This window comes from Sycon ciliatum, chromosome 6, assembly GCF_964019385.1.
Source record: "Sycon ciliatum chromosome 6, ocSycCili1.1, whole genome shotgun sequence".
In the NCBI taxonomy this organism is placed as follows: Eukaryota; Metazoa; Porifera; class Calcarea; order Leucosolenida; family Sycettidae; genus Sycon; species Sycon ciliatum.
Window position 1 is genome coordinate 3,047,227 of NC_088648.1, and position 16,480 is coordinate 3,063,706.

General features: G+C 49.7%; 2 protein-coding genes across 2 annotated transcripts in view; one reads left to right on the plus strand and one right to left on the minus strand.

Annotated features, from left to right (window-relative positions):
* The window catches only part of LOC135819165 (DENN domain-containing protein 3-like), a 45,709-nt gene extending 43,105 nt beyond the window's left edge, over nucleotides 1-2,604 (plus strand). Inside the window, exon 44 of the mRNA XM_065332324.1 lies at nucleotides 1,233-2,604. Within this exon, the coding sequence (XP_065188396.1) occupies nucleotides 1,233-1,355 (123 nt within the window). The 3' untranslated portion in view covers nucleotides 1,356-2,604. The remainder of the gene's footprint in view (nucleotides 1-1,232) is intronic.
* Nucleotides 2,605-6,606: 4,002 nt separating this feature from the next.
* LOC135819166 (uncharacterized) lies at nucleotides 6,607-16,213 on the minus strand. Its single transcript, XM_065332325.1, has 5 exons — nucleotides 15,784-16,213; nucleotides 14,637-15,177; nucleotides 12,101-12,232; nucleotides 10,869-11,527; nucleotides 6,607-8,953 (listed from the first exon to the last, which is right to left on the minus strand). Exons 1-5 carry the CDS (start codon nucleotides 15,936-15,938, stop codon nucleotides 7,168-7,170), a joined length of 3,273 nt encoding a protein of 1,090 aa, XP_065188397.1. The 5' UTR covers nucleotides 15,939-16,213; the 3' UTR covers nucleotides 6,607-7,167.
* Between the last annotated feature and the right edge of the window lie 267 nt (nucleotides 16,214-16,480).

Genomic DNA, 16,480 nt, shown 5'->3' on the forward strand with positions numbered 1-16,480 from the left:
CTTCACTTATTCCAAATTTCTGCCCGGGCAGGCATCATCAGGGAAATGAATGATGATGATGCCGTCATGGGACAAAACTTGGAAAGAATTTAAGACTCGTGCATAGCGAGGGACGGTGTGCGGGTGAGTGCGCTGTAACTTGCTGGAAGGGAAGAGGTCCAACTTCACTTGCATGGTAATATCACCTTCTGTGCATGGTAATATCACCTTCTGTGCATGGTAATGTCACCTTCTGTGCATGGTAATGTCACCTTCTGTGCATGGTAATGTCACCTTCTGTGCATGGTAATGTCACCTTCTGTCTTAGATACTAGTAGTAGATGTTACTGAGCACCGTCACCATGTCACCATGTCACCATGATTTTCCGGAGTATAAGCCGCACCCCCCCCCCCCCCCACACACACATTGTTTTGCCACGAAATACAGACATCTATCCTATTTATCACCATTAATTTGGTCATCGGAGTATAAGCCGCGCCCCCACCCACCATTTTTTTGGGGTAAATTTTGCGTATTTAATGTGCGGCTTATAGTCCAGAAAATATGGTACATGTAGCAAAATGTTTGTATATGGTGGCATCTGGTAACGCCTGCTGATAGTCCTTTTATGGATCCAAGCAAAGTGGTAAAGGTGCATGCTGTATAGGGCGTATCCATGGGGTGGGTTTTAATTTTTTTATTTTACGAGAAACCACGAACCTCGAGAACAGAATACTGCATGATCAAGGTGGGTGCAGTATGTATCCAGTGTGGCTGGCAAGGCTTTGGTCGTGCCATTTTTCACTTTTCAGTCGAGGACCTATGTTTTCTTTGCAAGCGAAGGAGTCGTGGAAGAGTTATCTGTTGAACATCTACAGTGTAGCACGCTGCCATGGTCGAATCGTACAGCCATGTTGGTTCCATTCCCAATAAATGCCTGCATCAATAGGGCGCCGGAGCTGGTGTGGCCGACCAAATGTTGCGAGTGTGCATGTACGCATATGCAGGCGCTCTATAGCTGTAGACCAGGAGTGTTTGTGGCGCTATATTTTTTTGAGGACGATTCTGCATTCCATTGGCCAGTCCCGCACATGTACGGATACTGCATGCACAGCTGAGTTACTTTTTTTGGTGTGTGCACATGTGTATGTGTCTGTGTGTCTGTTTGTCCATGTCTGTGTGACTATGTATCTGTGTTCGCCTTGGGCATCATCTGATGTTGTTGTTCTTGCTGCTGCTGGCCACATGATAGGAGGTGAAAGCTCACAACGACGGTGTACGCTCTATGTGTATGATCAAGGAATACGTTGTGACAGGGCCCGGATCTCATGATGGAGTCGTTGCCATGTGGAACCCATCTGTCTGGAATGTTTGAGCAACTCATAACCTGCCCAAATGGCCAAAGCGTGTTACCCGAACTGCTCAACCTCATCCACTCTGTGGTGTGACCAAGCTTCTCAGTTACTTGAAACCCCGTATATTGGCACACTTGAGCAGCTCAAGGTGTGCTCCGTGAAGGCGCATGTTGCGCAACACCCGATGACATCGCCAGCTCATTGTTTTGTTTGCTCTACTGCCTTGTTGGCATGGCGATTTGGAAATGACCTCACCTACTGCCTTGTTGGCAAGGCGAGTTGGAAATGACCTCACTGTGTGCGACTTTGACTGCTTGTTCCTCGTGAGCTCAAGGCACTTCCCACGTGCTTGCAGGCTAGGTATGGGTGATGTTGACATTCTAGCTCTAGCCTTAGTGGTGACAATACTGCGGTGGTGATGATGATGGTGACAGTGACAGTGTGGCGGTGGTCCTGTGTTGAGGCTAGTCACCCCGTTCATTAGGACAGACGTCTTTGTCTCCACCCTGGTCTGTGAAGTGTTGTTAGAGTTGTTCGTTTATGTCCACTGTGTGTTCTTGTGCCGCCGCCCTATGACGGTGGCCGTGTTTCACCACATTCGGAACAGGCGCCCACTCTCCTCCGCTGGCATCCGGCGTATCGTCCAGCGCTCCCCGTCTTGCCTTGCAGTGTGTGTACGTGCGTGCTGCGGGCGTGCGTGTGTGTGTGTGTGTTTGCTGCCCTGCTACGTGCCTTCTTTTTTCCTGCCCTGCCCTTCTCCAGTGAGTATGCACAATGTGCACTGACCCATCTATGAACCAATCATACAAGAAGTATCTGGATTTTCTAGGAAATTTATTTGGATTTTTACTCTACTTTAATAATAGGGCCATGAGGTTTTGACATCAAGTTTTTCAAAACCTTTTTTATTATTTTCTGTCGGCCCTTCCCCTGCCTCTCCTTGCCTTAGCTCCCAAGACCCATGCATAGTATTTTTTTATTTAGAAAAGAAAAGTAGCGAGTCACCCCTGCCTTCTGTAGGAACCAACAGAATGTTTTTAAACTTTTTTCCTCACTACCTTTCCAGCCTTGCTCATGTGTGTATTTACTATGTATACCCCCCCCCCCCCTCCCTCCCTTCGCTCAACAGTACTAACTGTAGTAGAAGCAGTGGTAACTGTAGGAGAATAGGAAAAGTTGAACCACTAGCGCATTTTCTGATAATTATTATGTATTGTGTGCTATACCTGATTTCTATTCAAGACAGCGGAAAAGCGGCTGTCAGCTCAATCATTGACGTCGATTCTTGTGATACTGTGTACTGGTTATGCGTGTACCCGCAGTGTTGACTTCTGTGTGTGTGTGTGTGTGTGTGTGTGTGTGTGTGTGTGTGTGTGTGTGTGTGTGTGTGTGCGCTCTCTCTCTCTCTCTCTCTCTCTCTCTCTCTCTCTCTCTCTCTCTCTCTCTCTCTCTCTCGCTCTCTCTCGCTCTCTCTCTCTCGCTCTCTCTCTCTCTCTCTCTCTCGCTCTCTCTCTCGCTCTCTCTTGCTCTCTCGCTCTCTCGCTCTCTTTCTCTTTCTTTCTCTGCTCAACTCTGGAGTACGATCGTATGGGGAGGTTGTGCCAAGTATTGCCAGAGCAGTTTCTAGAAGCAGTGTGATGACTGATGATAGATGTGTTATGCCATGTTGTGCTCGAGTGCATGTATAGTGTATACAGCACCGGCTACATATCACTGTGTACACTGGTAGTCACGTCCTTGTCATGTGGCCTAATTTATGTAGAAAGTGGTCCTGGCACATGTGGACAGTGGAACCAACATGGGCGACTTTTTGACCCATAGATGGAAGAGTTGAGTATAGGTTGGAAGCCTTCATTTCCCTGTCACGCTGCGCTGAGTAGTACCGGGTATCCATCCGTTCCATACTTGTTTTTTCAGTAGCACGTAGCTAGTCGACTCGTGACGAACACCATTGACTGGTTATGTGCAGGAGAATGTTTCCTAATAATTATAAGTTACTATAGTATCTTGTACGGATTAAAGCGTGTCTCTTAGGGGCCTATTATATGTGCAACTCCAGCCCGGGCTGGAGCGAGCGGGCCAGCCCGCCAAGGGTGTTAACATGTGCAAGGCCGGGCTGGTCGCCAGTCCGCAGTGAGTTTATATGCGCTGAGCACACGCCAGCCCGTTGTGAGTTTATATGCGCTGAGCACACGCCGCCAGCCCGTTGTGAGTATATATGCGCTGAGCACACACCAGCCCGTTGTGAGTTTATATGCGCTGAGCACACGCCAGCCCGTTGTGAGTTTATATGCGCTGAGCACACGCCGCCAGCCCGTTGTGAGTATATATGCGCTGAGCACACACCAGCCCGTTGTGAGTTTATATGCGCTGAGCACACGCCAGCCCGTTGTGAGTATGCAGCAAACACAGTACAACTGTAGTGTGCTGCCCCGGGCTTAAACGCAGGGCTGCAAGTAGGCCTCCGCGGAATATGCCGGCATAATTTCGGGAATTATCGGTGTGATTTTTTAAACGGGAATTATTGGCAATTTTTGTGGAATAATCGGTAAAATTTGAGCAATGCCCCCCTTTTTTTCATTTTTTTCCATTTTAACACCCTGATTTGTATCAAAAAGCTTGTGATCCTGAATGAGTTGATCGCCCGGTATTTCAAAAGAGAAAGAAAAAAAAGCTTCCAGCCGAGTTTCACGCGAACCGTGATTTTTTTGCCCGTACAAGTGGCAAAAAACCCGTAAGCGGTACGGTATCTGCAAAAAAGGGAAGAAAAAAAGCATTATTGTGAGAATTATTGGTGGAATTATGGGAATTATCGGACGTAATTTTGAGCAATGCTCAAAGGAATTATCGGTAAAAATACGAGCATATTCCGCGGAGGCCTAGCTGCAAGCCATACTCAGGTTAAAAACCTAAAAACTTTTTTTCTCACCCAATGTATTCTTCTGCCAATTTCTTTTCGCGCTGTGGCACATGTTTGGTGTGTTGTATCACCTCATTTCTTTTTCCTGTTTTTCACATTTTCAGCCATCCATATCAAAATATTAATTTTTGCAAGTAGTTCCCCTTCTTTTTTAATGTAAATCATGCATGTCGACAAATAAACAGTGTGCACTGCACGTCCTTCTTGTTGCTGTACAAAAAGCTTCATAGATTTTCAAGACAATACCGGGAATCCTCTTTATAACTTCCCTCAAAAGGTAAAAGTACCTATTTTGTAGCATGAACGCAGTGTAATATAATATTCGCGGGATCCGCGTTAGCATCACTTGAATGTTCAGAAACACACAAGCTATAGCCTTCGCTTCCGCAGGCCACCACTATGCCTTTACACCTTAGTGGCGAATGCAGACCTCACAAGTGAGTCAGGGGAGAGGAGGTGAGTCTCTCAACCAATCGGGCGTGTAACGGCCCATAACCCTGTAAACTGCATCCTTGTTATCCTCACTCGAGCTGTGAGTACCCAGTTGACCGTGGGTTTCGGCGCAGTTCAACACGCGTAAAAAGTCTTTTTACACGCTCCCACAGTGTAGACACCATAATAATACAACTCTGGCCCGGGCTGGTCTGTTTATATGTGCTTTTTCTGGCCCGCCTAGCCGGGATCCCGGGTGGCTCGGGGCGGGATCCCGCCTCGCCGGGCCAGCCCGCTTGCCATGTAAACGCACCACAGGTTTTGTGTGCATTTGTGTACAACCCCGAGATCCCGTTGCAGGCGGGCTGGCCTGCCTGTCGACCAGCCCGGGCTGGAGCTGCACATTATAATCACCCCCTTGAAGCCTGTTTTGAAAAGAAGCCTGGCTTTCAAGATACGCTGTCGGCACATAAGCCTGGTTAGTGTTGACACACAAAGAAACACCAGATTTGAATAAAAGCCTAGCCCTGCCATCGGCTTCTACAGGAATAAGCCCGGCTTTATACGTCCGACCTCGCTTATCCGGTCTTCTTTTATCCGGATCTCTCGCCATCGATCATCCGGAAGAAAATAGCTGGTTACATATTTACAGAATACGCGATGCATCCAACATAAACGGTGTTCAGTTTTCCGGTTCCCTTGCCTATCCGGATATTTTGTGGAAAACAGATGTGTTCGTTAACTTAAGTTAAGCGAGGCCTGACTGTACGCGACATTACGGTACATTGAAATACCTGTCCTGTATAGAAGCCTCTCTCATGCAGAAGCCTGCAAAATTTCACCAAGAAAGTCATAATTATAAGCCGCAGCTTGTATACACGACGTTACGGTATTTTATGATGAATGGTACTCACATCGTAGAAGAAAGTTGATATGGGTATGTCTGGCATGATTAATTTTGTGGTTCATGCCTGCCTGGTATCTAGAGTACAATCAGTCATGTACTCTTGCTGGTATCAAGAGTACATAACCCCCCCCCCAGAGTGTGCAACTCCCACATACCCTGCTGTCACGACAGAATTTCAAGTTGACGTCATTATTTACGACGCAATGCTCCTTGCACCAGTGATTTACAACATGTGTACGGGTGTCAACGCATCACACGTTTTTCTTTGCAATAATTTGTACAGGATCGATCGGCTTCGGTCAACCACAGGTTCCGGATTCGTCTGATAATCCGTGTACAGTGCGCATTGCATCATCAAAATGACGTCAACTTGAAATTCTGTCGGGACAGCACTCATAGTGGAGTTGCACACTCTGGGGGGTTATGTACTCTTGCTGGTATGCATCAAGACAGGAGTACAACCGGGGGAGGGGCAAAAATACATGACTGCAACACCTACAGCTATACAGGCTGGAGTACACAACGTTGACTGCTATGCTACATATTAGAGCAATTACAAAGCTACCCATGGCCAATATGGGTTTTGTATAGGCAAGAGTACTCTTGGTGTAGGATATTGCACAGTTCCGAAGGGATTATTTTTTAAATCCCCTTGGTGCGCAGCTCCGCGGGGAGGGGATTATGCACTCATAATCCCATCAACAAGGGGATTTATGCATGGGTCCCCTGAAAAGGGTGGTACACTATAGACCAGTATGAGCTCTGTCTCTTCTTATTGTCTTTGGTGGTGACAAGGCCCGGCCTCGTCATAAGGCCCTATCGAGGCAATCCCCTGCCCTACTCGTCCATCCATCCGGGGACTGATTTGACAGGTACGGCTCTGCATGCGTGCAATGCACCCACACATGCAGATACTGGTGTGCATGTGCAGCTGGAGCTCCCAAGCGAGACCACAACTGGGCAGCACGTACAGTGACGGAAGACGAAACACACACATACACACACACTAGTGCCAGTTGTGTCGTTGCAGACATGGTTAATTCGTGAAACAATGCGTCCAACGAGATGGAGCCACGCATGGTATTACGCCGATATCAAAATAAAATAGGTCCATCATATATTTTTTAGCTTAGGGAAAAACGAACTGGCAACCAACACCGTGAAAAAGGTGCTTTGAACCTTTAGTACGAGTGGACTTCTCCGTAATACTGTGTCATTGCACCAGTGCCATGACTCAGGAGTGCCTGCTAAGAACAGACAACGGGAAAAGGAAAAAATAGTACTATGAATGGGAGAGGAAAATATCTGCTTATGGATGCAAACACACGTGCAAACACGTGCACAAACACGTACGTGCACAAACACACACACACACTCACGGGATAAAAACAAAATGGCAGGACAGTTTTCGGGACAGCCCGACAGCATTGGGACATTGTAGGACTATAAAAAAAAAGGAGAGTGAAAGAAATTCACCGGATACATCAAGAGGTTGCAGTAAGCCACACAGCAAGCCCATATTGGCTATAAGTTAGTTTCAGCTAATCATCAGGCGGGGGCGGTGCAATGGCGCCTACCTGGCAGCAGCCTGCTGAAGTTTGCGATGCAGCTCTCGCACCTTCTCCTCTTGCTTCTGAATGTCCAGGTCGGTGAGCTGTGCTGGAATGTCCAAATGCTGTCGGATGCCGTTGACCTGAAAGAACGACGAACCTGTAGAGTCTGCAGCAGTAGCAGCGGCGGTGGCAGCTGCTGGTCGCTGCCCCGGCTGTGACGGTGGTGGTACGGTGCCAGTGGCATTGCTTGCAGCGACGGCCGGCCCTTGTGGCGGTGAAGCCGCAGCAGCAGAAAGAGCTTGGCCGGGCACGCCATGACCATGCAAAGAAGCCGCAGCGGTTGATGATGATGAGGTCTGTTTGTACGCAGGCAGTTGAGTGGATGCTGCTGCTAGACTAGCAGTAGCAATGGCGGTAGCAGCAGCAGCAGTAGCAGCAGCACTACGGTGTGGTGATTGGGAGTGACGTGCCTGTGAAGTAGTAGCAGACTGACGATGGTGGAAGCGCTGAGCCGTAGCAGACTCAGGCACTGCACTGGAATGTGCATGATGCCCTCGTGCTGGAAGCGATGGAACAGACGGCGTCACGCCATGGTGCGCCATAGGCCCATGCTGCTGGGGCTGCTGCTGCTGCTTGTGGCCACGTGGAGACTGCTGCTGCTGCAGCTGCTGATGGTGGTGGTGAGGACCTTGATGCTGTTGCTGCAGGAGTGCAGGGCGATGTAGCCCAGCACGCTGCTGTGAGTAACCAGCAGCCACGTTGCCAGTGCTGGATAGCAACGGACGCATGGCAGTGCTTGCCGTCGCTGCCGGCATCCTCGGAGCAAGTTGCTGCTGCTGCGGTGCTTGCGCCTGACGATGCAGGGCTACATGCGTTTGGTGTCGCTGTCCTGCAACTGGCATTGCATGGTGAGAGTGAAGAATGGACGACGACGAGGAACGCTGCGCTGCTGCTGCCGAGGTGGCGTGATGCGACCCAGACGCCGACGACTGCTGCTTCTGATGGTAGAACTGCTGCTGCTGACGTCCGGGCCGCATCTGTGCATGCTGCTGAGGGTGAGACACAGGTGCAGAGACTGGCACTGCTGCTTTTCTGCCACCGGCAGAGGCTGTACTGTGTGCAGCCCTTGACATGGACTGTGATGCAGACAATGCAGACAACGTAGCAGCGGCAGTGTTGCTAGTAGAAGTAGTACCTGTTGCTGCTGCTGCTGTCGTGCTCACCACCACCACTGTTCGCGGCCGATCAGCGTAGAGCAGCTGCACCTTGGGTACAGATTCTCCCGTTGCCACGTCGATCGGCACGCAGCCAAAGAGACGGTGTGTGTGGAAGCGCTGCACGGGAGGTATCATGCTGCCAGCCGCAACGCCATTGCTGCTCGGGACTGCGTGTGGAGTCGATATATTACTACTAGCAACAGTGGAGCTTACACCATCACTGGATGCAGCTGGCTTGGGCAAGGGCTTGGGTGGGACGTGAGGCATGTCACGATCCAAGGCCATGTCATGTGACGCAGGTAGGAGACAGGTGACCGGCATGCGCACGAGTCCGCAGTAGGTGCGATCGGGCCGCTCCACCGCCTTGGGCAGGGTGCGCAGTGCACGCGCAAACGGCGTATTCGTGTCGATTGCGCGCCACTTGCGTCCCTTGCGGCCTGACGTGCCCGTGGCACAGCTCTTCGAAGCGCTAGTGCTACTGCTGTTAGCGCTGACATTGCGCAACGCTGGACCATAGTCCTCCGGCCGGAACTTCTCGTCCACCAGATCGCGAATGGAGCTTTTCGTCTGATAGCCCTTGGCACTGGGCCTGCATACACAGATGGGGTAGAGACAAACACAACACAATACACAACACATGCATACATGAGTGCACATACTGCCACATACAGCAAAACCTGTCAAGGCGACCACCTGTCCTAGAAGACCATTGAAACCAGGACTAAGGGATGCTATTTCCAGTCGAATGACCATGGATAAGGAGACCATGTTTTGAACAGAGACCATGTTTTCAAGGTCCCTCGAGCGGTCGCCTTAGACAGGTTTCACTGTACACACAAGCATACATAGGGGTATGACATACACACGCGATTACATCAACGTGTGCTTAGTGCCATGAAGGCCGGGCGCTCAGTCCATCACGCTGTGTGAAACCAATATCAATCACTGAACGCATGCATCCAAGCAGCACAGGAAGGACAACACAGCACAGCCTGGAGATGGATTACGTACACACACTAGTACCAAGAGTACATAACCCCCAAGAGTGTGCAACTTTAGCTATGGGGTCTGCGACGGCAGAACTTCACATCACATGATGAACCCGTACACATTGTTTGCGCTCGGTGCATGATTGATACAGGGTTGTACGCAACCCAGCTTTGGGTACAGCTCTCTAGTGGTCACGTTGCACTACTGTAAGACATGTATATATAACGAGGAAGCAAAACTAACGTTTTAACGGATGACATTTCTTCGTTATAATAAGATCCGTTGAGGCCGTAATGCTTCATATATGCTGTGTGTGGATATGGCAGAATACTGCAAGATCGTTAAATCTTCTCGTTGACCTATGAATTTTCGACAATCGTTAAATTTGCGACTCGTTATAATAACATGTCTTACAGTAGTTGCCAGTGTAACCTTTTGAACCATGTCACGTGATGTGAAGTTCTGCCGTCGCAGCACTGCATAGAGGTTGTGCAGGCAGTTGTTGCACACTCTTGGGGGTTATGTACTCTTGCTAGTACCCTCAAGAGACATGCAGATGATATCTGTACTTGGGCAAGGTACTGCACGGTGCACACTGCACACCATATGTCACATGACATGTATAGTGTAGTGGACGGTAGTAAAGTTGTGACTGGCTGGCAAGAACCGACCAGCAAGCGGCGCCTGTTCTTAAGTGTGAGCTTTGATCAAGATAATGCTAAGTTCACGCCAACCAAAGTACATGTACAGAGCAGCAGAAAACGTCCGTACAATTCCGTGCACAATGCGCCATACATAGCATATCGACTATTTTCTTTCCAACCAAGGCACACTGTACGCTTGCCCCAACATACACTCGATATGTACGAAGTTTGTTTCTATATAAAAGTCAACTGGGGACCATGGTTGCCCAGTGCAATAAACTTGGATGCTACACCGGGCGTAACACACACACCATTGGACCATTGGACGCCCATCGCCGGAGGCGATGATAGCGATGCTACAGCAGAAGCCATAGCAGCTTGTGCTGGGATTGCACCATTCAACAGCTTGCAAGGCTGAAGAATTGATCGCCACTATTCAGCCTGGTCTACACCACAGCTGATTGAAGTGACTTTTTCTGGCCAGTGAATCCCTACTTTTTGGTCTTTTTCATTTTTCTTCTTCATTTTTCACGCACACATATCACACCACATACTCCGGCATGCACTGGCTGTTGGTAACCACCCAGGAGAATGAAAGAAAAGTCAGGAGGAGTCTGAGAAAGAGAAGAAAGACGTGTGTGACCATAATCGTCGGCAATTGAACCCGCAACCTATCGATTGGAAATCGCTGCACATACCACTGCACCATATGGGACAAACACACACACACTCAGACCTAGACACGCTCATCGCGGAAGCGATGACAGCGAACAGCTATGTTAGACAAAGCAATTATATTTGTGCCGGGATTACACCATTCAAGACACGCACACACACGCACACACACACACACCACCTCGCATCACTGACCCGTGTAGCTGGTTGATGGTCTTGTGGTGCTCGTTGCACAGCGGCAGGCGGCCACTGCTGTCGCACGACGCCTTGATCACGTCCCACGACAAGCTGAGCAGGGTGGCGGCGGCCGGGTGACTGCGCTGGCCGATGTGATGACGAGCCGGCTCTGGGCACTTGGGATACGCACACGCCACCTGCTTGACAGCAGCAGTGCCACCAGTACCACCGCCAGCACCACCTCCATGCTGCTTACGCTTGGACTTGCCCACGCGAAACGTTTGGTCATCCTCGCTGTCATCCGCCTCTGACGACGATAACTGACTGGAGTTGGCGGAGTCTGTGTCGGACACGGCGGGAGTTCGCCGCCCTCTTTTCATACTCCCACTGCCGCCAGCTGCAGCTGCGCCTAGGTGCCGAGAACCAGAGTTGGCGTTGACGGGCTTGGAAGAGGTCGCTGCACCTACTGTGCTGCCAGGTCGCATGCTGAGTGGGGCCTGCATCGCGTCCACCACCGTGCTACCAGCACCACCGCGATCTCCACCAGCATCTCCGCCGCCACCGCCAGCAGCAGTCGCAGCACTCTGGCTGCTTGCATGCACTTGGCCCATGAGGAGGAGAAGACAGTTACGGCAGACACACTGGGATCCACTGACGCCACGTTTCACTGCCAGAGCCTGAGAATAGAGAGAGAGAGAGAGAGAGTGAGATAGAGTGAGAGAGAATACATGCCAGGGGCATCAGACACGGTACGGTCACTACGGTATTGACCGTACCACCTTTTGCCCCAGTCACCCCGTGAATCAATAAATTACACTGATCTGGACTCTGAACTAAATATTGCGACAGAGCTTTCGGTTGATCTGGACTCTGGTCTAAATTTCCAAACTTTTCGGCTCAGCCACCCCCACACGAGTAAATTGCACTTCAGAGATGGCGGACCATACCATACTAAAATACCGTCCGACGCCCCCGCATGTACACTAGTTGGAGGCAGAACTATTACACTGAAGTACTCTGGACACCTGAGAAATATAGTGGAAAAAATCAGCATCAATCAGCTACAGATTGCAAAGGCAGGCCCGAGGCGAAACACACTCTGATCAGTGGATCAATACTAGTAAATCAGCACACTGGCAACCAGTGCGCAAGCTTCATCATGACATGCACAGTGTGCAGCGTGTGTGTTCATCATGACATGCACAGTGTGCGCGCGCGTGTGTACGTGTGTTTAGGTGCACCATGCTAACCTGGAGCTGCGCCGAGGACCACTGCTGTGGATGTGTGTAAAGGCGCGGTCCATACGCTATAGCCTTGAGACACATGGAACACCTCGCACACGGACCGGCATCTTTGTGGATCAGCATCCAGCGGGGCATACTCTGCACATACAACAGCAGCATAGAGGGTTCGTGTTCAGATACAGAGGGGAGGTAACCTATGCTGGCCACGTCGGTTCCACTGATCGCATGCTGTGGTCATTTTGTACACAATTTTTTTCGTCACACAACAAAGATGTAAAACTGCTCCAAATACACACAGGAGGACAAGTTTAGATCGCACCAGTCAAGGTACATTTGGCAACTCTACTTTTGTATTTTCACACGGGGAGTACAGAGCGCAAATACAACTGCCTAGCCTTAAAGGGGAAGTGCATCGATTTTTCGAGTAGGGTCCAGAAGAAAGACAATTTGATATCGGTTCGAATGGCATATCTCTCGCTTCCATACGATAAGCCAAACTTGCCAAATCGCCAATTGTATGCTCACGTTGCCATAGCGACCAGAGCAGTGATGACGTATGAAAGGCTTAGCTCCTCCACAGAGAAGGTCGATCACTGCATAAATTGGTCATTTTTCAATTGTCTTATTGTATTTACGATGTGAAAGAAGTGCTGTGTTCAATGCTGTTAGTGCCGTGTACTATTTATCGCCCTTCTCATGCATTTCCCTAGGCTGACTGTGCCTAGGAAATGGTTTCCTCCAGGACAAGATGCTTGGAATTCGCCATCTCTCCTGAGACATTTTCAGCAAACTTTCAAACCTACGACATTATTTCATTCGTCAATCTCCACCACCCGTCGTCTCACCTGGCTTCAGAAGATGTTACGAGAGATAGGAGAGTCGCCAGGAAGCATCTCATTCATCTTCAGGAGGTGGAAAGAGCAAACGGCATGGTCCTTGGTTGGGGAAAATGCTGAACGTCTGATTTGTCCCAACCAAGATTTCAGCATTTTGTTCGTCACTATTTTCGCTTGTCTGCTGGTGTCTCCGCACTCCAGCTTTCTCCTGTCGGTGTCACGTCCCAGTACACAACCGAGAGGACTACTAACAAACAGTTCACTGCACTAACAGCATTGAACACAGCCCTTCTTTCACTTCGTGAATACAATAAACCAATTGAAAATGACCAAATTCTGCAGTGATCGACCTTCTCTGTGGTGGAGCTAAGCCTTTCGTACGTCATCACTGCGCTGGTCGCTATGGCAACGTGAGTATACAATTGGCGATTTGGCAAGTTTGGCTTATCGTATGAAAGCGAGAGATATGCCATTCGAACCGATATCAAATTGTCTTTCTTCTGGACCATACTCGAAAAATCGATGCACTTCCCCTTTAACTAATGCATCTACTGTGCGCACTGCAGCTGTGGCTAAAGAAACCCAGAACCGTGAACCACCACCAAGGCCTATGCGGCCTTCGCATGGGCTTCGAGACGGTGCGAGATGTAATTAAAATGGAAAAGCGGCGCTGCTTTCGACTCGCGCGGCTGATTTCTATGGCCACGAGTGTACATTCGGAAAATATGGCACTTGCAATAAGCACAATCAGCGCGACTCAAATGTGAAAAGCTGCAAAAACCCTGGTTTAGTTGTATTTGTATTTATGGATTCTCCACAGACCTTGACCTAAATCAGGGGACTTTCTCTACTTAAGGACCTGGAAACGCGAACTAACTGATTTTTTTATTACTTTCTTACGCAAAGGAGAAGTCTGTGAACTAAACCGGAATCAAATCATGCCCCCGCAAGCATTTGGATTCGGATCCTAGTCTAGATTCATCCACTGCACGACAGGCATGACCAAGGCACTGCGATGAAGCTTCATCCACACTGAGTAAGCAACAGAACAGCCATGTTACGATGTAGCGCTGAATGATCTATGCAATCTGATTTACGGTCAGGGTTTCATGCTCGGCATGCAATTAGAAAAACATGTCTTCGTTTTGCAGGAACATTTGAGGTGGGTATGAAGGGGGGGGGGGGGGGACCTTCAAGATTCCCTGAACGATTCCCTAAACGTATGTGTGAATGCATGGGTAAAAGCAAGAGTACATAACCCCCAAGAGTGTGCAACTCCGGCTATGGGGTCTGCGACGGCAGAACTTCACATCACGTGATGAACTCGTACACATGTTTTGCATTGTGTGCATGATAGATACAGGGTTGTATGCAACCCAGCTTTGGGCTCAACTCTCTTGCGGTCACTTTGCACTGTTTGCCAGCGTAACCTTTTGAACCATGTCACGTGATGTGAAGTTCTGCCGTCGCAGCACAGCATAGAGGTTGTGCAGGCAGTTGCACACTCTTGGGGGTTATGTACTCTTGGAAAAAGGAACAGCTGGGGTGCACCGTGCTGGATTGGCCCACTGGTCGTCATGTCATCAAGGGCACCGCTAGATCACACCACAGGTGTGTCACTGTTTGAAATCGTTGTTGTTGTTTTTGCTGTTGTCGGTATTGTTGTTGTCATTGCTTCTGCTGCGCAGTGCCAGCAATTCCCTTACCGTGGGTGCTTTCTTGGATGCTTCATTCACCGACTCGGGTGAAAAGTGTGGCTTGGCAACCGCCTGCGGTGATTCGCTCCTCGGAGTTTGTGAAGACACCGGAGAGCTAGGAATGGTGCATGAAGAGGAGGAGGCCGCAGTGTCACGGCCGTACGGTGTGGCTACCAGCTCATCTTGCTCATGTAGCCGCCGCTTCTGCTGCTCCACGGAGTATGCCGACAGGAGATTGCGTTGCGTTTGTGGCACGGCTGAACTGGACGAGGGCATCACGGGCGTACCTGTGCCTGCTGCTGCAGCAGCTCGGGGTGCGCTCGCAGACGTCACATTGCCACTGCCGCTAGGCCGTATCACCAGACCAGCAGAGTGCGCCTGTTGAATTGCAGCTGGGCGCACTCCTCCCGCGACGTCGGTTGCTGCCGTGCGCACGTTCCACGTGGAGGGCATCGCCTCGCTACAGCTCACTGGAATCGGGCACACAGTACTCCGCACGCCACTACCCACTGGCGACATGGATGATATTGATGCCAGCTGGTGGGGGGAGCTGCACACATGAACAGACGAGCAGCAATCACAAGCATAATAAGATCGACCATTTCCAGCCACCCTTTCTATTCTAGATGGACGTATGGCGCGCGCCAGCCGAAAAACGCAGGCGGACACAAGTCCGCAAATAGAAACACAACCCCATTCATCAGCAGCTACGGAATGCCATACAATAATGCGAAACCAACCTCCACCTGGAGGATTATAATACGCTGCACTCCAAACAACGGGTGTACTCCGACAGATTTAGAACGAAAGAAACCAACGAAAACAACACCACTTCATTATAAGCACATTGCCGCAGTGGGAGAGGACGATGAAATAACGAACACACTGAGACAATAGTGCGCATTTCCAACAATTTTATGACAACAATAATGTCACCCGCACCGCGTGCAACTCTGGCAAATTGGCACTCGCTGAGGTTAACACCATCATGTGTCAGTTAGCCATGCCTTATGAGCTAGAAGTCACAGCTAATGTCGCACTCCACCAGCAGTCAAACAGATAAAAACAGCTCCGCACTCCATGTTTGAACACATCCGCCGAGGCGGCAGATTCGTCAAGGTAGAACAACAAAAGACTTGAGAGACTGCAATATTACCTTGTTCTCTTTGCCTGCGTAGAACTAACTGGGGAAGGGCCTCGTCCAGCAGGTTTCACCCAGGTCTGGAGGGGAGGCATACCCTCCAACAAATCGTCATCTGCCATATTGTCCTCTTTTTCGTCACGACCGAGTAGGTCATGACCCTCATCCATTATTACTCTTCAAACAAAATATTCACAGACGCTGCATGCAAAGTCAAGTCCGTACGGGGCATAGAAAATGCCAATACTCGAACGATCGACTCAACTCGGTCTATTCCATAGGATGATAACAGACTAGAATAATTCCGTTCTTCTTCATAAGTTATATCGTATTGGTTCGTTCATTACAACAGATTCAATGCAAACCACATCTCTTGAGACTTGACTGCGAAAGAACAAACAACATAACACGCGCTGCGCTGGCACAAGCCGATAGACGGACAAAACAAGTGTGTGTCGTGTATGTGACCGGCTGGTCTCTGTGCCATGCGCATCTCATCCATGCATGTCCTTCCCCGCTTCGGCTTCTGTGGATCGGCGTACCGTACCAAAGTCGTAGCTAAACTACATGCTTTGAGTCCATACTGAGCAGAATAATCAAGGACGGAATCAAATTTCTGAGAGAATCCTAAAAATCAACGCAAAATCAACGTGGACATGAAAAAAGCGGTAGAGGGTGCGCGATATAGCGCTAGTGAGCAGTGGCTGAGCAA

Coding starts and splice junctions, on each gene's coding strand:
- LOC135819166 (XM_065332325.1), bottom strand. CDS start 15,938: ATGGATGAGGGTCATGACCTACTCGGTCGTGACGAAAAAGAGGACAAT. Junction 15,178..15,783: donor ACGCAGGCAAAGAGAACAAG/GTAATATTGCAG, acceptor TCATGTGTGCAG/CTCCCCCCACCAGCTGGCAT. Junction 8,954..10,868: donor ACCATCAACCAGCTACACGG/GTCAGTGATGCG, acceptor CTGTGTATGCAG/GCCCAGTGCCAAGGGCTATC.